Below are 17,004 nucleotides of genomic sequence, written 5' to 3'. Positions count from 1 at the left end.
GAAGCTTGAGATCCAGAACTGGTTAGATCCTGACATGGCAGCTTACAAGCTGTTGAACTTTGGTCAATTATTTAATCTCTGAAAGCCTGTTTTCTTACCTAAAAAAAAAAAAAGTATTATAGTCTAAAGTGCTCCTCTTATAGGGCTACATATTAAAAACTGGCATAATGTCTGGCCCACAGTAAACTCAACAAGTTTAGTTACTGTTTTTTATTATTAGGTGGAAACAGTATTAGAAATTGAGAAGATACTAAGACTTTTCTTACTTGGCCAACTTACTTTGGATTTGGGGCTGAACTTTAGGAAAATAAAAGTGCAAGATCATGAGCTCCAGGTCCTAATGTGTCCCTGTCACCTCCAGCATGTGCATGATGAGCAACATGGGCCTAACACATGCATGTGTTTGGCTGGGCAAGACCGTCAACTGCACCCTGTCCCTTAGCCTCACCTGAATCTCTGCATTAGCTCACTGTAAAGCAGGGTTTCTCAACCTCAGCACTGTTGGCGCTGTGGGCGAGATGATTCTTTATTGTGGGACTGTCCTGGGCATCGTAGGATGTGTAGCAGCATGCTTGCCTCTTGTTTAACCCACTGAATGCTGACGGTACCCTTCTAAGTGTGACAATCAAAAATGTCTCCAAATATTGCCAAGCGTCTCCGGGGGATGAAATCACTCCTGCTTGCAGATAACTAGTGTGAAGTGATGGGGGAACAACCTAGAATCTTGGGGGAAAAAAGTATAGGACAAATTTTAACCCCAACCCTACCCCAAGCCCCATTTCGTAGTCAGTTTCTAAAAGAACAGCTTGGGTTATTTTTCTTTTTTTTTTTTTAATTTTTATTGTTCGTTGTTCAAAACATTACATAGTTCTTGACAAATCATATTTCACACTTTGATTCAAGTGGGTTATGAACTCCCATTTTTATCCCGTATACAGATTGCAGCATCATTGGGTTATTTTTCCATGTACTTCTAGTTACTCCTTGTACTGTGTTTTGACATTGTCAGGAAATATTAGGTTCTTGTTTATATACTTTTCTAGTTAATAGAATAAAAATAATTATTAACTCCTAATTTTTAAAGAGTTCAAATGTCTTAGGATACATTGAATACTAATATCATGATAAATTAAATTTCTGTGTGATTCACTTTTGGATCTGTTTGGCTTATTCTTTCTTCTGAATATTAGCTGAGGCTGTGAGTGTTAGGGTGTAGTTACCTGAGGGTTCCAGTTCATGGCTTCAATGTCAGGTCCTCCAGTCCCACCCTCTCATTTTATAGACGAGGGGTCTGGGCAACAGAGAGGTCACAGGACTGTCCTTCCATAGTCCTGGAATTACTGGAGGGGCTGGAACAGAACCATGGTCATCTTTTTAATATAGTGCTTGCAGTGCTGTTATTCTTCTACCTTGTTTAACCAATAAAAGATGAGTCACAATGAGCACTTTGGCATTAAGGGCCTCTGAGAGTACATCACTGCAAGTATGACAAAAGACTCTCACAAAATTTCTCTTAACCACATCTGGGAAATGAAGTGCATTTCAGGAACATAAGATAGAGGAGACACCTAGCTGATGTCCGTGTTGCTTCTTCCTGTAAACGGCACATGGGAGCCTTGGGTCCTGTAGGTGCCGCTCCTCATCCACACAGAAGCCAACCAGACAGTTTCTCGATGGATGATGCCTCCGATGTTTATTTGCACACCCTGTTCTCAGCTGTAGCATTGGGAAAGATTTTCACAGGATTGACTGAATTTTTCATCTTGGAAGTTAACCAACCAGACATCCTTGTGGGTTATTTGAATTTGCAGCTTCATGAGTATTTATGCTCTAATATGCAGGTATTTATCATTTTTCACCTTGAAAATATTAATATACTCTCTCACACACAAATAATGACTTTTAAGAAATATCTATGGTACATGGGTGCTTTCTCTTTTCTTTCTATCATTTTTATGAACATTTGAAATATTTTCTAATACAAATTATGAAATACATTCTTCCCAGGAATTAGAAATTGATAGTCACTCATCTGTGGAGAGAATGACTAAATGTGTACACAATAATGATGATTATGCTTCATAACACTTTATCAGATACTTTTCTTTATCTGAGAGTGGGAAAAACATTCTTTTAAGTAATTTTCACATTCATTAACATAACTTCTCAGCAACATCCTCTTTGTCGGAGTAGAACAAGTTTAAATATTTTAGAAAGAATTTACTAATTTATTCCAGTTCAGAAGGATTAATCTGAAATTTTTGAGTTATAAAAGAATTTAGAAAGAAATATGGTGCCAGTAATATTCAGAGGGGATAGGAAACACTGGGACTAAAGAATCAGAAATGCTATAAGAGACAAATATAAATTTCAGTTTATTCGTTGTTTAATATAACTAGTACTGTTTTGGTTTCTTTAAAATAGCATAACAAATCTGGTGCAGTGGCATACTTCTGTAATCCCAGTGACTTGAGAGGCTGAGGCAGGAGGATTGAAAGTTTGAGGCCAGCCTGGGCAACTTAGTGAGACCCTGTCCCAAAATAAAAAATGAAAAGGGACAGGGCTGTAGCTCAGTAGTAGAGAACCCCTGGGTTCAATCTCTAGTACATATATATGTATATATAAATATATATATGAAATATATGTTTATACACATATGACATTGAAATATATATTTATATAAAAATATATATACATATACTTGAATGTATGTAACATCAATTGGACCCTCTCAAATAAAACCTAAATATATACTTTATGAGGACAAGTTTTACTATTTCCTCCTCAAACTTCTTCCCGTGGACCACAACAAATGTAGTCAGTAGAGGCTATTTCTACATGTGCCTCATTATAAAGAGCATGTGAATACTGACCTCAATTTGATGAATATTTTTTCCTTTTAGCAAGGGACTATCTGTTTTCTTCCTTTCAATTGAACTCATTTTAGGTGAAGTCAGAAGAAGTCTTTGATGAGTGGGTATCCAAACTTCGTCACCACAGAATGTATCGCCAGAATGAAATCGCCATGTTTCCACATGAAGTTAATCACTTTTTCCCAGGGTCGACTGTCACAGATTCTGCACCTGGGACATTTGACTCCATTTCTAGTAGGAAGGTAATAAGTGTTTTACCAATAATGAACATGAAAGGGGGTCAGCTTTGAAGAGGGAGGCCCATCTCAAGAGCTAGGTCTCAGGAAGGGTTTGAGGGCAGGAACAGGGAAGTTGGGCTGGTACTTAATTATTCTCTTTGTCCAGTGAGTCAGAATCCAGATGAGATGAGCATCTGTTAATGGTGAGAGAGTATATAAGGAACAGTTCAATATCCCAGATCTCTGTAGCAGTCTTTTGACCAGTTTGACCTTGATTTTCTTACCTGGTTGTAAAATGCAGTACGTACATGTACAGTCATTTAGGATTGCAGAATATTTTCAAACATTTATATAATTACTTTGGTATTACCATTTGACAGGAAAAAAAAATAAGGACCATCAGCTGATGTCTTATAGCATAGTATGGCCAAGGTGGGGTGACAGCCAAAGATATAAGGGCCTCCTGTGTGATATTTTGCTAGAAGCTTCTTCCCCTTATAGGCAGATGGTGTCTATTAGCAACTAACCCACTCTATTATCCTTTACCCTAAAGTGTCCCTACTGGGCTCTGTTTTCATTTATAATGTGCTCTTGTCATCTGTGGAACAGCGTAGCAGTATATCAAAGCAGAATTCATTTCAAACTGGAAGCAATTTATCATTTTCTTGTGGTGGAGAGACACGAGTTCCCTTATGGCTACAGTCTTCAGAGGACATGGAAAAATGCTCAAAAGGTAAGTGACCAGAAACCTTGGCTTCTTTCTGTCATGGCTCTGAACTGATGCTGGTTTGTTTACCCTCAGATGGATTTGTGACCTTCCCTTCTCTAGTCTCATTTGCTCCTGTATTCTGCTAATTAAGGTTGCACTCATTGCCAACAAAAGACACTTTCCTTGCAGACCTTTTCATCCTTGCCTGTGTGTCCATGAGACAGGTTTGCTTTTCTAGTCTTTTGAGTACAGATGCCTAACTTCCACCTGGGCCCATGAATCCGGGTCTCCAGGGCTTTGAACTGCACAGTGCTCTCTCTTTTTTTAAGTGCCAAAAATGGTTCTGATGCACCTTCATGATTAAGAATTAGTGTTCCAGAAGTGAGTAGGTGACCAAATGGAGAGCCCCACAATGTAGGTGTTGACTCCCTTGGCTGCACATTAGAATCACCAAAATAGTTTTAAAATGCAAGAACACCCATGCCTGGGTCTCTCTTCCAAAAATATTCTTTAAATTAGTCTGGGGTGGGGACCTGGTGGCACTGATTTTCCAAAGATCCTCAGGTGATTTTGATAGGGAGCCAACGTTGACCCTTCCTACCACAATGAATCTCAGTGTTCTTAAGTTTAGTTAGCTGAGACTCATCCAAAAAAAAGAATGATCACCAGTGGGATGGGGAAGGTTCTGATTTAATTGTCTAAGGGTAGGTCTTGTACATATGCAATTAAAAAAAAAAGTTTCCAGTTGGGCATGGTGGTGCACGCCTACAATTCCAGCAACCGCTCAGGCTGACAGAGGAGGATCCCAGGGCTGGGGATATAGCTCAGTGGTAAAGTGCCCCTGGGTTCAATCCCAAACAAGAAAAAAAAAAAAAAGTCTCCAGGTGATTTTAAAGCAATAATTGAGAAAGATGTCAGGTTTTATCCTTGAAAATTGGTTTCCATCTTGTTGAATATAGATATTATTTCTACGGGAGCCATGGATGCTGGAGGCTTTACCCTTCCAATAAACACCATTCGTGAGCTTCCCTGAGTGATAGCTTGGTGAAGTGGTCCCTAAAATGTTGCTTCTGCACCAGCAGCATTGGCCTGGCAGGGAAACTTATTAGAAGTGCAGATTCTCAGGCCCACCCAGATGATCTAAATCAGAATCTGGTGGAACTCAACAATAAGTGTTTTAACAAGTTTCCAGGTGTTTCTGATGACACCAAAATTTAAAAGTCACTACCTAATTCCTTTGGGCCTTAATTCCCTCAGCAAAAATATCCATAAGCATCTAGTGAACAGCCAGTTGTGGGCTCTTTTAAGTTACTGATCAGGTTTGAGAGTACTCTTCTCTCAGGTCAGGTACATCTGCAGAAGCTCTTCATTATCCTCATTCAGGTCCATGATCAACACATCCATTTAATGTGTATTGGGTCTTTACAAGTGGGTAGCAGTAGCCTATTATTGCAGGATTATTATGCTGGGCTGGGTTATAGCTTATTGGTAGAGTGCTTGCCTAGCACATGTGAGGCCCTGGGTTCGATTCTCAGCCCCACATAAAAATAAATAAAGATATTAGGGCTGGGGTTGTGGCTCAGTGGTAAAACGCTTGCCTAACACACATGAGGCACTGGGTTTGATCCCCGGAACCACATAAAAATAAAAAAAGCGTAAAGACTTTGTGTTCATCTACAACTGAAAAAAAAATTTAAATAAACAAATAAAATAAAGTTATAAAAGGACAAATAAAGGCATTGTGTCCAACTACAACTGAAAAATAAATATTAAAAAAATAATGCTTGGCTGGGGTTGTAGCTCAGTGGTAGAACACTTGCCTCACATGTGTGAGGCACTGAGTTTGATTCTCAGCACTGCATATAAGTAAAGTAAAGGTCTATTGACAACTAAAAAATAAATTAAAAAAATCATAATAATGCTGCTGGCTGATTTATTTTGTTCATACTGTAGGCCATCTGAGTACTCTGCATGTATCAACTCAGTTAAACAACTCTGTCAGCTAAGTGTGTACTGATTCCCAGTCTCTAGATGAGGAAACTGAGTCCTAGAGCATTAAGTCATTTGCCCAAGAATCACAGTTCATTAAGTGGATTCAAACTAAGGCAGCCTGGTTTTCCACTAAAGTCTACAACCTTTCCTGTAACAAAGGAACTAAAGTTTCCTACCTGTACAGATAGAAACTCTAATATACAAAAAGAACAATCTCTGGTGCCAGCACAGTGATCCCTTTTGCTGGTAGAAAATTGTGAGCATTCCTCTTTTCTTCCCTCACAGACCTGGCACACTGCCATGCTTACCTGGTGGAAATGAGCCAGCTCCTACAAAGTATGGACGTCTTGCATCGGACATACTCGGCTCCTGCCATCAATGCCATCCAGGTTAGCTCAAGCCCTCCTCTGTTCGCCTTCTGGCTTCTGCCTTCCTTTCTCCTCCCCAGCCTTTGACTAACAATGGGTCATGTCTGGCCAGTTGCTTGAGCCAAACTTAAGGGGATGGAAGTGGTCACTTTGCTGGGCATTTATCCCTATTGGTTTGGTGGACCTTACTGTCTGTCCTTTCTTTCCTGTTTTGAAACAAAGGGTGGAGTTTTTGAAAGTCCCAAAAAGGAAAAAAGATCACACAGGAGGTGGCGGTCCAGAGCTATTGGCAAAGATGCTAAAGGAACGCTGCAGGTAACCGTTACTTCCGCCAGCAAGCTGCTTTCCTGCTGGATCTGCATGCCATGTGCTGGGGCTCCTTGGACTTAAATAGAACAGACAAGTGAATGCTCTGGAGTTGTTCTCTCCAATACCACATGTAGAGACATGAGCTCATTGCTTAGACCCTCTGAATAGTAGTTTAAGCTTGTAATGGGTATTGGGCAGGGGAAAGAGTGTTCTAAGGGAAAATGGCATGGAGTTGGAGGGACTGCCACCATTTCTAGGACTTTTGGGTTTTCCCCTGTAATTTTTAGCCTGCCTGCCCTCTTCTTGCTTGGGTGTGTCCTGTTTTTGTGGCTGCTGTGACTCCGTGCTTTGACTCACCTCTCCTGCTGAAGCTCAGTGGATTTATAATCCCTCTGAACCCACAGGCCTCAGTCTCTGGGCCCAAGACATTGTGGGAGCTCTCTCTTGCTATTTTTCTCCAGACTTTCAGTTCCCCACCAAAAATTCACTGTGTCATTCTAGGAGCTGTCTTTTCCAATGCACAGCTAAATCACAGGCCAAGATTTGCATATTACATATTAAATAGCATTACATATTACATATTAAAAGGCAACATTGTTAGAATAAAAACAAATCCTAAGCTTTTGGATCTGATGTACTCTTGTATATACTCTTTGGATCAAAGCACTTTATATGTTGAACTTAAATATTTTCAAAGTAAAGAATGTTCCATGCACACACGTGAGAAGCTAGTATGTTTTGTAGAAGCCCCAGTGCAAATAAAGAAGAGCATTTTAAAACCTATTCATTATTAGCATCTAGTTGCTTGGTGATGATGGCAGGAGGGAGGAAGGAACTGAGTATAAATGAAAGCCTGGCAGGCTTAGCTGTCATTTTCAACCCATAGCTTTAATACTTCTATCATCTCCAAACGAGTATATAATTTTTTTCACCCATTTTTATTTCATAAGAATCAAGTTGCTGTGGAAAGTTTTCTCCTGAGTTTTTATTTGTTTTTCTTCCAAGTTAACACTCAGTAAGTAGGAAGACTTCCCTATAAAATGTTCTTTCCTTAATAGGTTCCAATCTTAGAATCAAGTACATGTTCTGAACAGTCTGCATCTGAACAGAAATCTCTCCCTTTGGTGTCACTTTAGGTCCCTAAACCTTTTTCTGGCCCTGTAAGACTACACTCCTCCAATCCTAATCTGTCAACACTAGATTTTGGAGAAGACAAAAATTATTCTGATGGTTCTGAAACCTCATCAGAGTTTTCTAAAATGCAGGAAGATCTGTGTCATGTTGCCCATAAAGGTAAGTGAGCTTTCCTTCTTTTTAGTGTGTTTGATGAATGTGTTCGACACATGCCTGAAACTGGAATGTCCTTGGAGAGCATGTCATAGTTGGTTCATTTTCTGCTCTATTAAGAACGTGAGCAACCTAATTTTTATTCATTTCCTTGATAGTGGAGGTGTATTCGCAAGTTTCCTTTTAACCTCTTAGAAGAGACAGGGAGATTGTTTGCTATAGAGTTGACAGATTGACAACAAACTGCAGATTAAAAATATTTCTCTAAAAAAAAATCACAGCTACAGACTTTTTTGTCATTATTCCCTAAACAATGCAATATAAAAACTATTTTCCCAGCATTTACATTTATTAGGTATCATAAGTCATCAAGAGATACTGTAAAGTATACAGGAGAATGTGATACTAAGGGATGACATATTCTAAAAGCTGGGCAGTTCACTTTTCTGGAGAAAAATATGATATTATGTTTCAAGCATTTTTTTAAAATATTCCTGTCAAGCAATTTCACTTTGAAGAGTCCATTTGTAGCAATTAACTTAAAATTTATCCAAATAAGACTATCCACTATAGCATTGTTTCTTTGAATCAAAAGTTAGAAATGGGTATTCAGCATCTTTAGCTATTAGGGAAATGCAAATTAAAGTAATTGATGAGATAACACTACACACCTATTAGAACAGCTAATTTTTTTTAATGCAGTATCAAATACTGGTGAGATACACAGGAACAGAATCTCTTATATATTGCTGGTGGCTGTATTAAATGTTAAATGGTGCAGTGCTCTGGAAAGTAGTTTGGTAGTGTTATGTAAAACTAAACATACTCACCATACAACCCAACATTCACATTCCTGGGTGTTTATCCTAGAGAAATTAAAATTTATGTCCATGTAAAAACCTATACTCAAATGTTCAGAGCAGGTTTATTTGTGTAAGCTAAAGACTGGAAACAACTCAGTGTCCTTCAACAAACAAACCGTTAAACAAACCGTGTTACATCCCATATAATGGAAAACTGCTGAGCAATAAAATATTTAAATCTCTGTTGCAGAGATGAGAGACCAGAGGCTTAGAGAAGTTAAAGGAGGATCTTGTGATTATAAAGTAGCCAGCCTGAGACTTGAATCTCAACTTGCCTGACCCCAATTTACATGCTCCTTACTTATAAGGGTGTTTCTCTGACCTTACAGGAGGTAGCCATGGTTAATTTTTATAGACATGGAAAAGATGCCCACAGTGTGTCATTGCATAAAAATGAAAGGTTACAAAACATTGTATAGGTATGGCCCCATTTTTCAAGGAAAAAAATTGATATATGCCTGGCATACGTAGGTACACTAAAAATTCTAGAAGTGTTTTCATGATGGAGGCTGAAATTACAAGTACTTATCATCTTTTTTCTTTAAATTTTCATACATTTTAAACTTTTCTTAAAGAGAAAATATATTACATTTTTAAAGTAACCCATTTCATGTTTTTTACAGATTCCTCCCTCAGACTCTATCTTATTCACCACTAGAATGTCTCAGTGTTTTAGAGGATAAAAATCATTTTTTCCATCTGTGATTATTTTGCTATTATACAGTCTGTAAATGTGAAGGGTTGCCTGGCCCACCCCTTAAGAGCTTTTTAAATGCCCCTTGGGCATTTTTTAATATTTAAAGAAACAGTTACATTTAGAGCATTTTAGGTTTATGGGGAGGAAATTCTTTTAAAACATCATTACTTTTTAATAATATGCACTGTCTGTTTTAAGTGAAAAGTCGATGCCTCCCTACTGCAGGGAAAGACCTTGGATTTTATCCAGGTGGTAGAAGCTGCTGCCTCGTCAGGGCAGAGGTTCTGTGTAGAGTGGCTCCATTCATCTGGTCACCTGATCACCCATATAATCTCCAAGTCTCTGAAGGTCTGTAATGGACCCCCAGCCAGCTGTTCTGTCTTTGGGGGCTCTGTGAAATCAGCTGGCTGCAGAGTCACCACGTACCTCAAGGAGGTCAAAGTTAGTGCTTCAAGAAAGGTCCAAGTGGCTTATTCAGCAACATCCTCATCCCCTAGGCTGTTGGACTGTGAATACCACAGGCAGCCTAGGGAGCTGTGTGCATTCACACTTGCAGGAAGTCTCCTCCATGGACCCTACTTGTGGGGCTTCAGGGCATAGACAGCTCTCAGGTTTGCTGGTAGTCCTCTGACTGACATGCTTTTCTGCTTTCACGTCTTCAAACTCAAGCATCTTAACCTGTCTTCCTGTGAAAGCCTTGTTTTGTTACTGACGGGGCCTATTGCTTTTTTTTTTTTTTTTTTTGCCAGCATCACTGTTCTAGGGGGCTAATTTTGAAGCAGCTGAATTCCATTGATGTAACAGTCTATGTGACCTACTTGTCAAATGCATCTGATTTCTCCTGGTTTTGTAGACCAAGTGGAACCCAACGTATACCTATCCTAGTATTTAAAGTCCTGTTAGACATGACAGGCTGTGAACTTGATTTTTTGGCATATTGTTGAACTGGTACTCGAAGTTCAAGCTTCGGGCTTTGTCTGTTGACACCTGTGTAAGAAAACAGATGAAAATATACCAAACCTAACAGCCATTATTTTTCTTTCGTATATTAGCTTTTACATTTCCCAAAGTGTATTTTATGAAACACTTTACCCATAAAATGATTAAAACTTCAAACAAGAATTTAATGATTTAAAGTGTTTGGAAAATATGGTTCCCTCTGGATTCATACAAACTAAGTAGTCAAGATCCTGAGAAATCCTACAGCAATGAAACCTGGTTTTTTTTTTTTTGGTACTGGGGATTGAACTCAGCAGCACTCTACCACTGAGCCACATCCCCAACCCTTTTTGTATTTTATTTAGACAGGGTCTCTCTGAGTTGCTTATGGCCTTGCTAAGTTGCTAAGACTCGGTTTGAACTCGTGATCCTCCTGACTCAGCTCCCTGAGCCACTGGGATTTCAGCCACCACGCCCAGCATGACTCAGTGATTTTGAATATTATTTGGGAAGCTCTGTACTTCCCACCAGCTATTAACAATCTGGAAATAAAGTCCTTGGGAAAATACTTTAGGAAGCACGGTGACTAATAAGCCTATACTGACTGAGCAGGCCACCTCTGTTACCAACCAACTGTGCATTCCTGGTTTACCTTTCTGCCCTCGGTTGCCTCATCTATTAAGTGTTCTAAAATAGCAGTCCTGACTCTTCTATCATTGTCTTCTATGATTATTTTATGCTGAACAGAGAGAATTCACACTGTTGCTTACTGTTGCAAGGTTTTATGAGAGACTATTCTGTTAGCAGCGGAGACAGAAATGGCCAAACTTGGTAAAAAGATTTAGGGTGAGAAAGCAAGGAACAGAATGGGACTAGAGTCAGGGTGTTCCAGATGGAAGTGGATATTCATGCTCTGCCATGGAAAGGAAACAAGACTTGAATTCTTTTCCAAGAGGTGAGGGAAATCCTCATTTATAAATGTAAAAACTTTGGGCTGAGGCTGGGGCTCAGCGGTAGAGCGCTTGCCTAACATGTGTGAGGCCCTGGGTTCAATCCTCAACACCACATAAAATAAATAAATAAAATAAATGTTAAAAAAATAACTTATGAGTCAGCAAATAAGCTATAATAAAAACTAAGAAAAAAATGTAAAAGCTAAAGCACAAAAAGAAATTACATTAACTTATTGTTTTATTCCTGGAGTCTTTTCTTGCATTGAGTTGTAATTATTGTCATTTTCTGAACTGTTTTAAGTATATGGACGCCAACTATGCCTCCATGATACCTCTTTCATGGATTAAAATGTATTATTCATAGATTAGAATTCAGTGTAAACTTGCTGAGCAATTATATTCATGTACTTTATCAGTAAATCTGTAGGACCAGTTAGTAAAATTACCTAACGTATCTAAATCAGTTTGGATGGAATATAAATTAGAAAATATTTTAGATCCATGGATATCCTGTGAGGTTTGAAACTTAAGCAGATTGCAGAAAATAAAATCATCCCAAATATTTTAAGAATATTAATATTTCAGGGGCTAGGGCTGTAGCTCAGTGCTAGAATGCTTGCCTCACACCATGAGGCACTGGGTTTGATCCTCAGCACCACGTAAAAATAAATAAAGATATTGTGTCCATATATAACTGAAAAAATATTTTTTAAAAAAGAATATTAATATTTTAAAGATACCTCAAATAAAAAGTGGTTTCCATTAAAAAGAAAAAGAGTACTACTGTGCGTTGAGTGCTGATAGTGTGTTTTCTCATTGTTTCTCTGAAGCACTCCTGAGATATAGGGATTATCCAAATATATAGGTGTGGAAACAAGCATTTGTCCAAAATCTAAACAGCAATTAAGCATTAAAGGCAGGATTTAAGTTCATGTTTGCCTCATTATAGACTCTCTTTCCCCTGTCTCACACTGCCTCTCCAAGGGTGGTGTCCATTGCATTCATAACCGTGTTCCTCAAGATCTTATTCCTTCCTGATGCTGAAAAACTGCTAAAGAAGGAACATGTTAAGAAGTAGAGCTCTCAGATCAGCTGTTGCCACCCAAATATGCCATGTAGTGTAGTCTCACCAATAAAAGCCCAACTCACTCAAAGTACGATACAGAAGCCTGTTGCAAGGAGAACAGTGCTGTCCACCAAGGTTCTGTTGTGTGGTGCTTGTGCTATTCTGCTCTGTGGGTGCAGCTCACATCACCCACTTATGCTTAAGTCTTACAGCCAAAAGTCCCACTCTCTTAGTCCAGCAAGGGGGGCTGAGAAATGGCTAATGATAACCTGGGGGAAAAATGAGTAAACCGAGGTCCCATAATTGTCTTCTGAAACTTGAATACCCTACAAAAAAAGGGAGTGGTCCTTTTTGCAATGAGAAGAAACCAAAGCAAATGTCTTAGGAACAGGAAGGACTAAGTCCCAGAGCAGAATATACTTGCTTCAGAAGATAGCAAGGACTCTGAGAAGCATGGGCCTGTAGACCACCTGGCAAGGTCTTTGGGGATGGGGAGGGACTGTCATGCTCTGGGGTGAGTGGCTCTGGTGCTCTTTGAGATTCTTTGTAATTCTGTCTCAGACTTTCCATGTGGCTTTGTTTATTATCAGTGTCCATAGATACAGTATTCATTTGGATTTTTATTTGTCTCTAATATACTTAGAATTAAGTTGGAAATAAGACATTCCTGTCACAGGAAATATCCCAGGCCTTTGGGATCCTGTTCCTTTGACAGTTGACTTAAATATGTCCTCCATGAGCAGCCTCAAGTCATTGCTCTGTGTGTGCTACATCATTCAGTGGCTCTGAATGGCTACTTTATCATCCTCTGAGTGGACCTTAATGGTCATTTAAGAAATGTAATGCAGAGGGATCTAGTCTCCTGAACCCCTTTGTCAAATGATTGAGGAAGAGATTTTCACCTTACAATAAAATATAAAGAGTATATGAGTTTCCTTCTGTTTATTTTATGCTGCTCACCACAGTCTTAGCTATACATTTTGAACCAAATAATGCATATTCTGCAAGGAATCTTCTAGTTTGGTTGGAATCTTCTAGTTTGGTTGAAAGTTTTGCTTTGTAACAGGGCATATAAAAGCCAGAAGAATCGATTTGGGAAAGTGGCAGCCAGCTGAGTGATATGATTATTTTATTTGGAGGAATAAATGTAACAGTGAAGAAACAGCCACTCCCCTAACTCCTAGGGACCTATTGAGAAGGTCATGGGGCTCCTACATGCTGGGGATGGGGATGCTTAGCCAATGGGACATCAAAATCATCAAATGCAGCGAGATCACAGCATGGCTTATTGCTCTCCTCCCGAGGCTCCTCTCTGGCTCAGTAGACTCTGCCCAGTCCCTCATTCATTGAATCTCTACTCAGTGTGCAGTTATTTGCAAGCATTATCCTGGCAAGAGATATTCTGCTACAGCTGCTGCCCACATCAGGAGGCTGCATCACTACCACTTTTACCCTCATGGATGTCTCTTCATTGTCATCACTATTATTATTGCAGTAGCATTTATTATTTATCACATGCCCTGCTCTGGGTTAAGTGCCTTAACTGCATTATCTTGTTTGTCCTTATAGCAATCTATAAAGCAAATGCTGTTATCATCCCATTGCATGTGGGGAAACTAGGGTCCAGGCCTCATATACTTGTCTAAAGTCATGGAGTGAACAAGTGACTTCTCTCTTCTGTTGATAGAAGCAGCACCATTTGTGTGTGTGTGTAAATTGCTTTTTTGTATTGTGACTTTCTAAAGATGCTCTAAGTTCATCACTAAATGCACCACCTCAAATAAGTTCAGAGAGAACAACACATAGATAGGTTCTCTTTGCTGTTCTCCTTGCTATTAAATGCAGGAAGTAAGTCAATAAAGTGTATTTAGTTTCTGTGTTACTAAATAGGCCACTCTTGGATAACAATACCTCTGAAAGTGCAAGCCCATGGAATCCAATAAATGACAGGTCATTTGAGAAGTGTGTCTCCATCTCTTCCTTATTCCTGCCTCTCTAAAACAAAACATAATAAAGGACATTGGAAAGATAATATTCAAATATGATATCCATGAACAGTAATTTAGATGACAATTTCCTGGTCCTTAGGAGGTAATTTGTGCATTATGTGATCAAAAGCTGATGGATTTTTTTTTTTTTTTTGCCATATGTGTTCATGTCTGTCAAAACTTTAGTTCAAGCATTTGAGTACCTAATAGTGCTAAAGTCCTATTGTACCTGAATGCTCTTGAAAGTGAACAGAGTGGCTGAGTGCCATAAGTTGAAGTGGGGACTCTGGTCCTGCAACTGTATTCTGAAATGATTTTCAAATTTCCAGGAAAGTTTCAAGAATAGTACAGAGAGCTCTCACAAACCGTTTACGAGGATTTACCATTTTTATTTTGCCACATTTATTTTTATCACTGTCTCTTTCTATATACACACTTTTATTTTTTGGAAGCATTTGAGAGAAGGATTTATACATATGTCATTCTTTATGGCTTTATACTTTAGTTTAGGTTTCCTGAACATAGGGCTACCCTGTTACATAGCCACAGTGTAGTTATCTAATTCAGGGATTGTAGCATTAAAACAGCACTTCTAATCTATTCTGCCTTCTACATCAAAATCAAATGTTGTCAAGTTACATGTCGTTTTCCCCTTGGTACAGGATCTGATCCATGATCATATATTGCATTTCATCTTCTTGCCTCTTTAGCCTCTTTAATTGGGAGCAGTTCCTCAGTCATTTTTTTTTTCTCTTCTATAAAATTGATACTTTTGAAGAATGCAGGCCAGTTATCTTACGTTTCCTCATGATCAAATCCAGATTGCTTACCCCTGGCTCACATTCACCAAAGAAGATGCTGTGTCTTTTCCACGGTGTTCTATCCAGAGGCACACAGAGCCCACTTAACCTTTATTTTTAATTCATTGTGATCACCTGGTTAAGGGGATGTCTAGTTTCTCTGCTGCATTCTTACCATACCCAGTAAGCCTTGTTCTTAACCATTTCCAGTCTTTAGAGATTACAAACAAAACAAAACGAAAAACTGCTGGTCATTGAGAATCTGTAAATCAAAAAATCATGGCAAATGCGCATATGTGTGTGAAGTTTAAGATTTTTCTTTTTTCACGCAGTTTTAGATCCTTAGCAAAAGATATGAAGAATTCCCATATCTTCTGCCCACCTCCCATAAAGGCACAGCCTCCCCCACAGTCAGCACCCCACATCAGAGTGGGGCAAGTTACATTTGAAGAATCTGCATTGACAGGTCATTATCACCCAGAGCCTGTAGTTTACATCAGAGTTCACTCTTGCTGCGATACATTGCAAATGTGTTTTTTAAAAGTCCTGTATAATATTTGGGGCTGTTATCCATGTAGAGGATATTTTTTTCTGCACTCAAAATATTTGAGGCTGTTACTTGGCTAAATTTTTTTTAAAAAAGAAAAACATTTTACTGTATATTGTTTTCAATTATGCCACTTCCTTTATTCCTTCTCATTATGATTATATCTTCATAGTTTACTTCGCCTTAAGGTCAGCTTTTAATACCATATCAACGGAGAGAGAGAAACTGAAGCAGCTGATGGATCAGGATGCCACCTCCTCCCCTTCTGCTCAGGTCATCGGTCTGAAGCACGCTCTGTCATCCGTAAGTTACATGTCTGAGTCACAGAAATGCCTGCAAATGTGTTCTGGCTTGTAAATTATTATATTTTCCATTTCCATGATTATGTTGAAAATTCTTGATTTTCATGGTTAGGTTGAAAATTCAGGAGAAAACCAAGCAAATTATCCAAATTACATTCTGACCTTTCCTGAGACAACACTTATTCAAAATAACAAAATTTACCCTACCCTCAATCTTAATAGCTAGTATTTTATTGTGTGTTAGATTCCTTTAGTTCTCTCCTATTTATCTTAATTTTTCTGTTTCTGTAAAACTCTTGTTGTGTATTTGTGTGTGTCTCACACATTTGTTAATGCTTACAAAGTCTAACAGTTTGGAGGAGATTTTGTGCACCCTGAGACACCACAAGCTTAGAGTAGCTTAACATATGACAGGCGACAAATTTCCAGTTTACAGTCTTATCTTCTCTGCGGCAAAGCACTGATCCTATTTATTGCTCTTTCAGAGACACAAAAGTTATTTTATTTGATTACATAGTACAAAACATTTAGCTTTCCCCCGCCATGGGCACAAAGAGAAGAGTCACACAGGAGTGTCTGTCAGGTAATCATGGTGAAAGGAAAGTGTAACAGAAAAATCACTGTCAAGGCTTCAGATGTGTTTCAATAAGCCATTCTGTCACTCACTCTCCTTTTTCTCATCCACTTTAATTCAAACCTCAGCATAGCTGGGCTTGATTGATGTGCTCTGTTTGAATAGCTGAAGTTGTCTGGCCCTCCACCTGTATCCATGAGAGCTAGAGAATTTCTGAGACCGCACACTTGTATGCTCTGATTCTTTGCTCATACTTTGAAATTCCTGCTTTAAAAGGAGAAAGTGTGTGTGCACATATGAAATTACCATCTGAAGCAGTATTGAGTTTTCTATTTCAGGTTGGGTAGGGAAGATGAATTTTAGGATCTTGTTATGAGATGCTGAGAGAAAATGTCCACTCATATTTTCTATTCATTTTGTGGCTAAGAAAAGTAATGTTCTTGATGTAGTGTTAATGATGAATCCTTTACCATTAGCTCTTATAATTAACAATTCAAAGAATGCTATCTTTGGAAGAAA

General features: G+C 38.7%; 1 protein-coding gene across 10 annotated transcripts in view; it reads left to right on the top strand.

Moving 5' to 3' along the window:
* Osbpl3 (oxysterol binding protein like 3) overlaps nucleotides 1-17,004 on the top strand; it is a 187,037-nt gene that overhangs the window by 116,414 nt on the left and 53,619 nt on the right. For 8 of the 10 annotated variants that reach the window (XM_046463528.2, XM_046463522.2, XM_046463524.2 and 5 more), the window contains 6 exons: nucleotides 2,948-3,115; nucleotides 3,701-3,824; nucleotides 6,078-6,181; nucleotides 6,383-6,475; nucleotides 7,606-7,762; nucleotides 15,782-15,912. In XM_046463528.2, the coding sequence (XP_046319484.1) occupies nucleotides 2,948-3,115; nucleotides 3,701-3,824; nucleotides 6,078-6,181; nucleotides 6,383-6,475; nucleotides 7,606-7,762; nucleotides 15,782-15,912 (777 nt within the window). The remainder of the gene's footprint in view (nucleotides 1-2,947; nucleotides 3,116-3,700; nucleotides 3,825-6,077; nucleotides 6,182-6,382; nucleotides 6,476-7,605; nucleotides 7,763-15,781; nucleotides 15,913-17,004) is intronic. The other 2 variants (XM_046463529.2, XM_046463527.2) reach the window with 1 other exon arrangement.

The sequence above is a fragment of the Marmota monax genome, unplaced genomic scaffold (assembly GCF_021218885.2).
Source record: "Marmota monax isolate L192 unplaced genomic scaffold, Marmota_monax_Labrador192_F-V1.1 WCK01_AAM20220418_F8-fsc00057, whole genome shotgun sequence".
In the NCBI taxonomy this organism is placed as follows: Eukaryota; Metazoa; Chordata; class Mammalia; order Rodentia; family Sciuridae; genus Marmota; species Marmota monax.
This window is presented reverse-complemented; position numbering and strand designations above follow the sequence as displayed.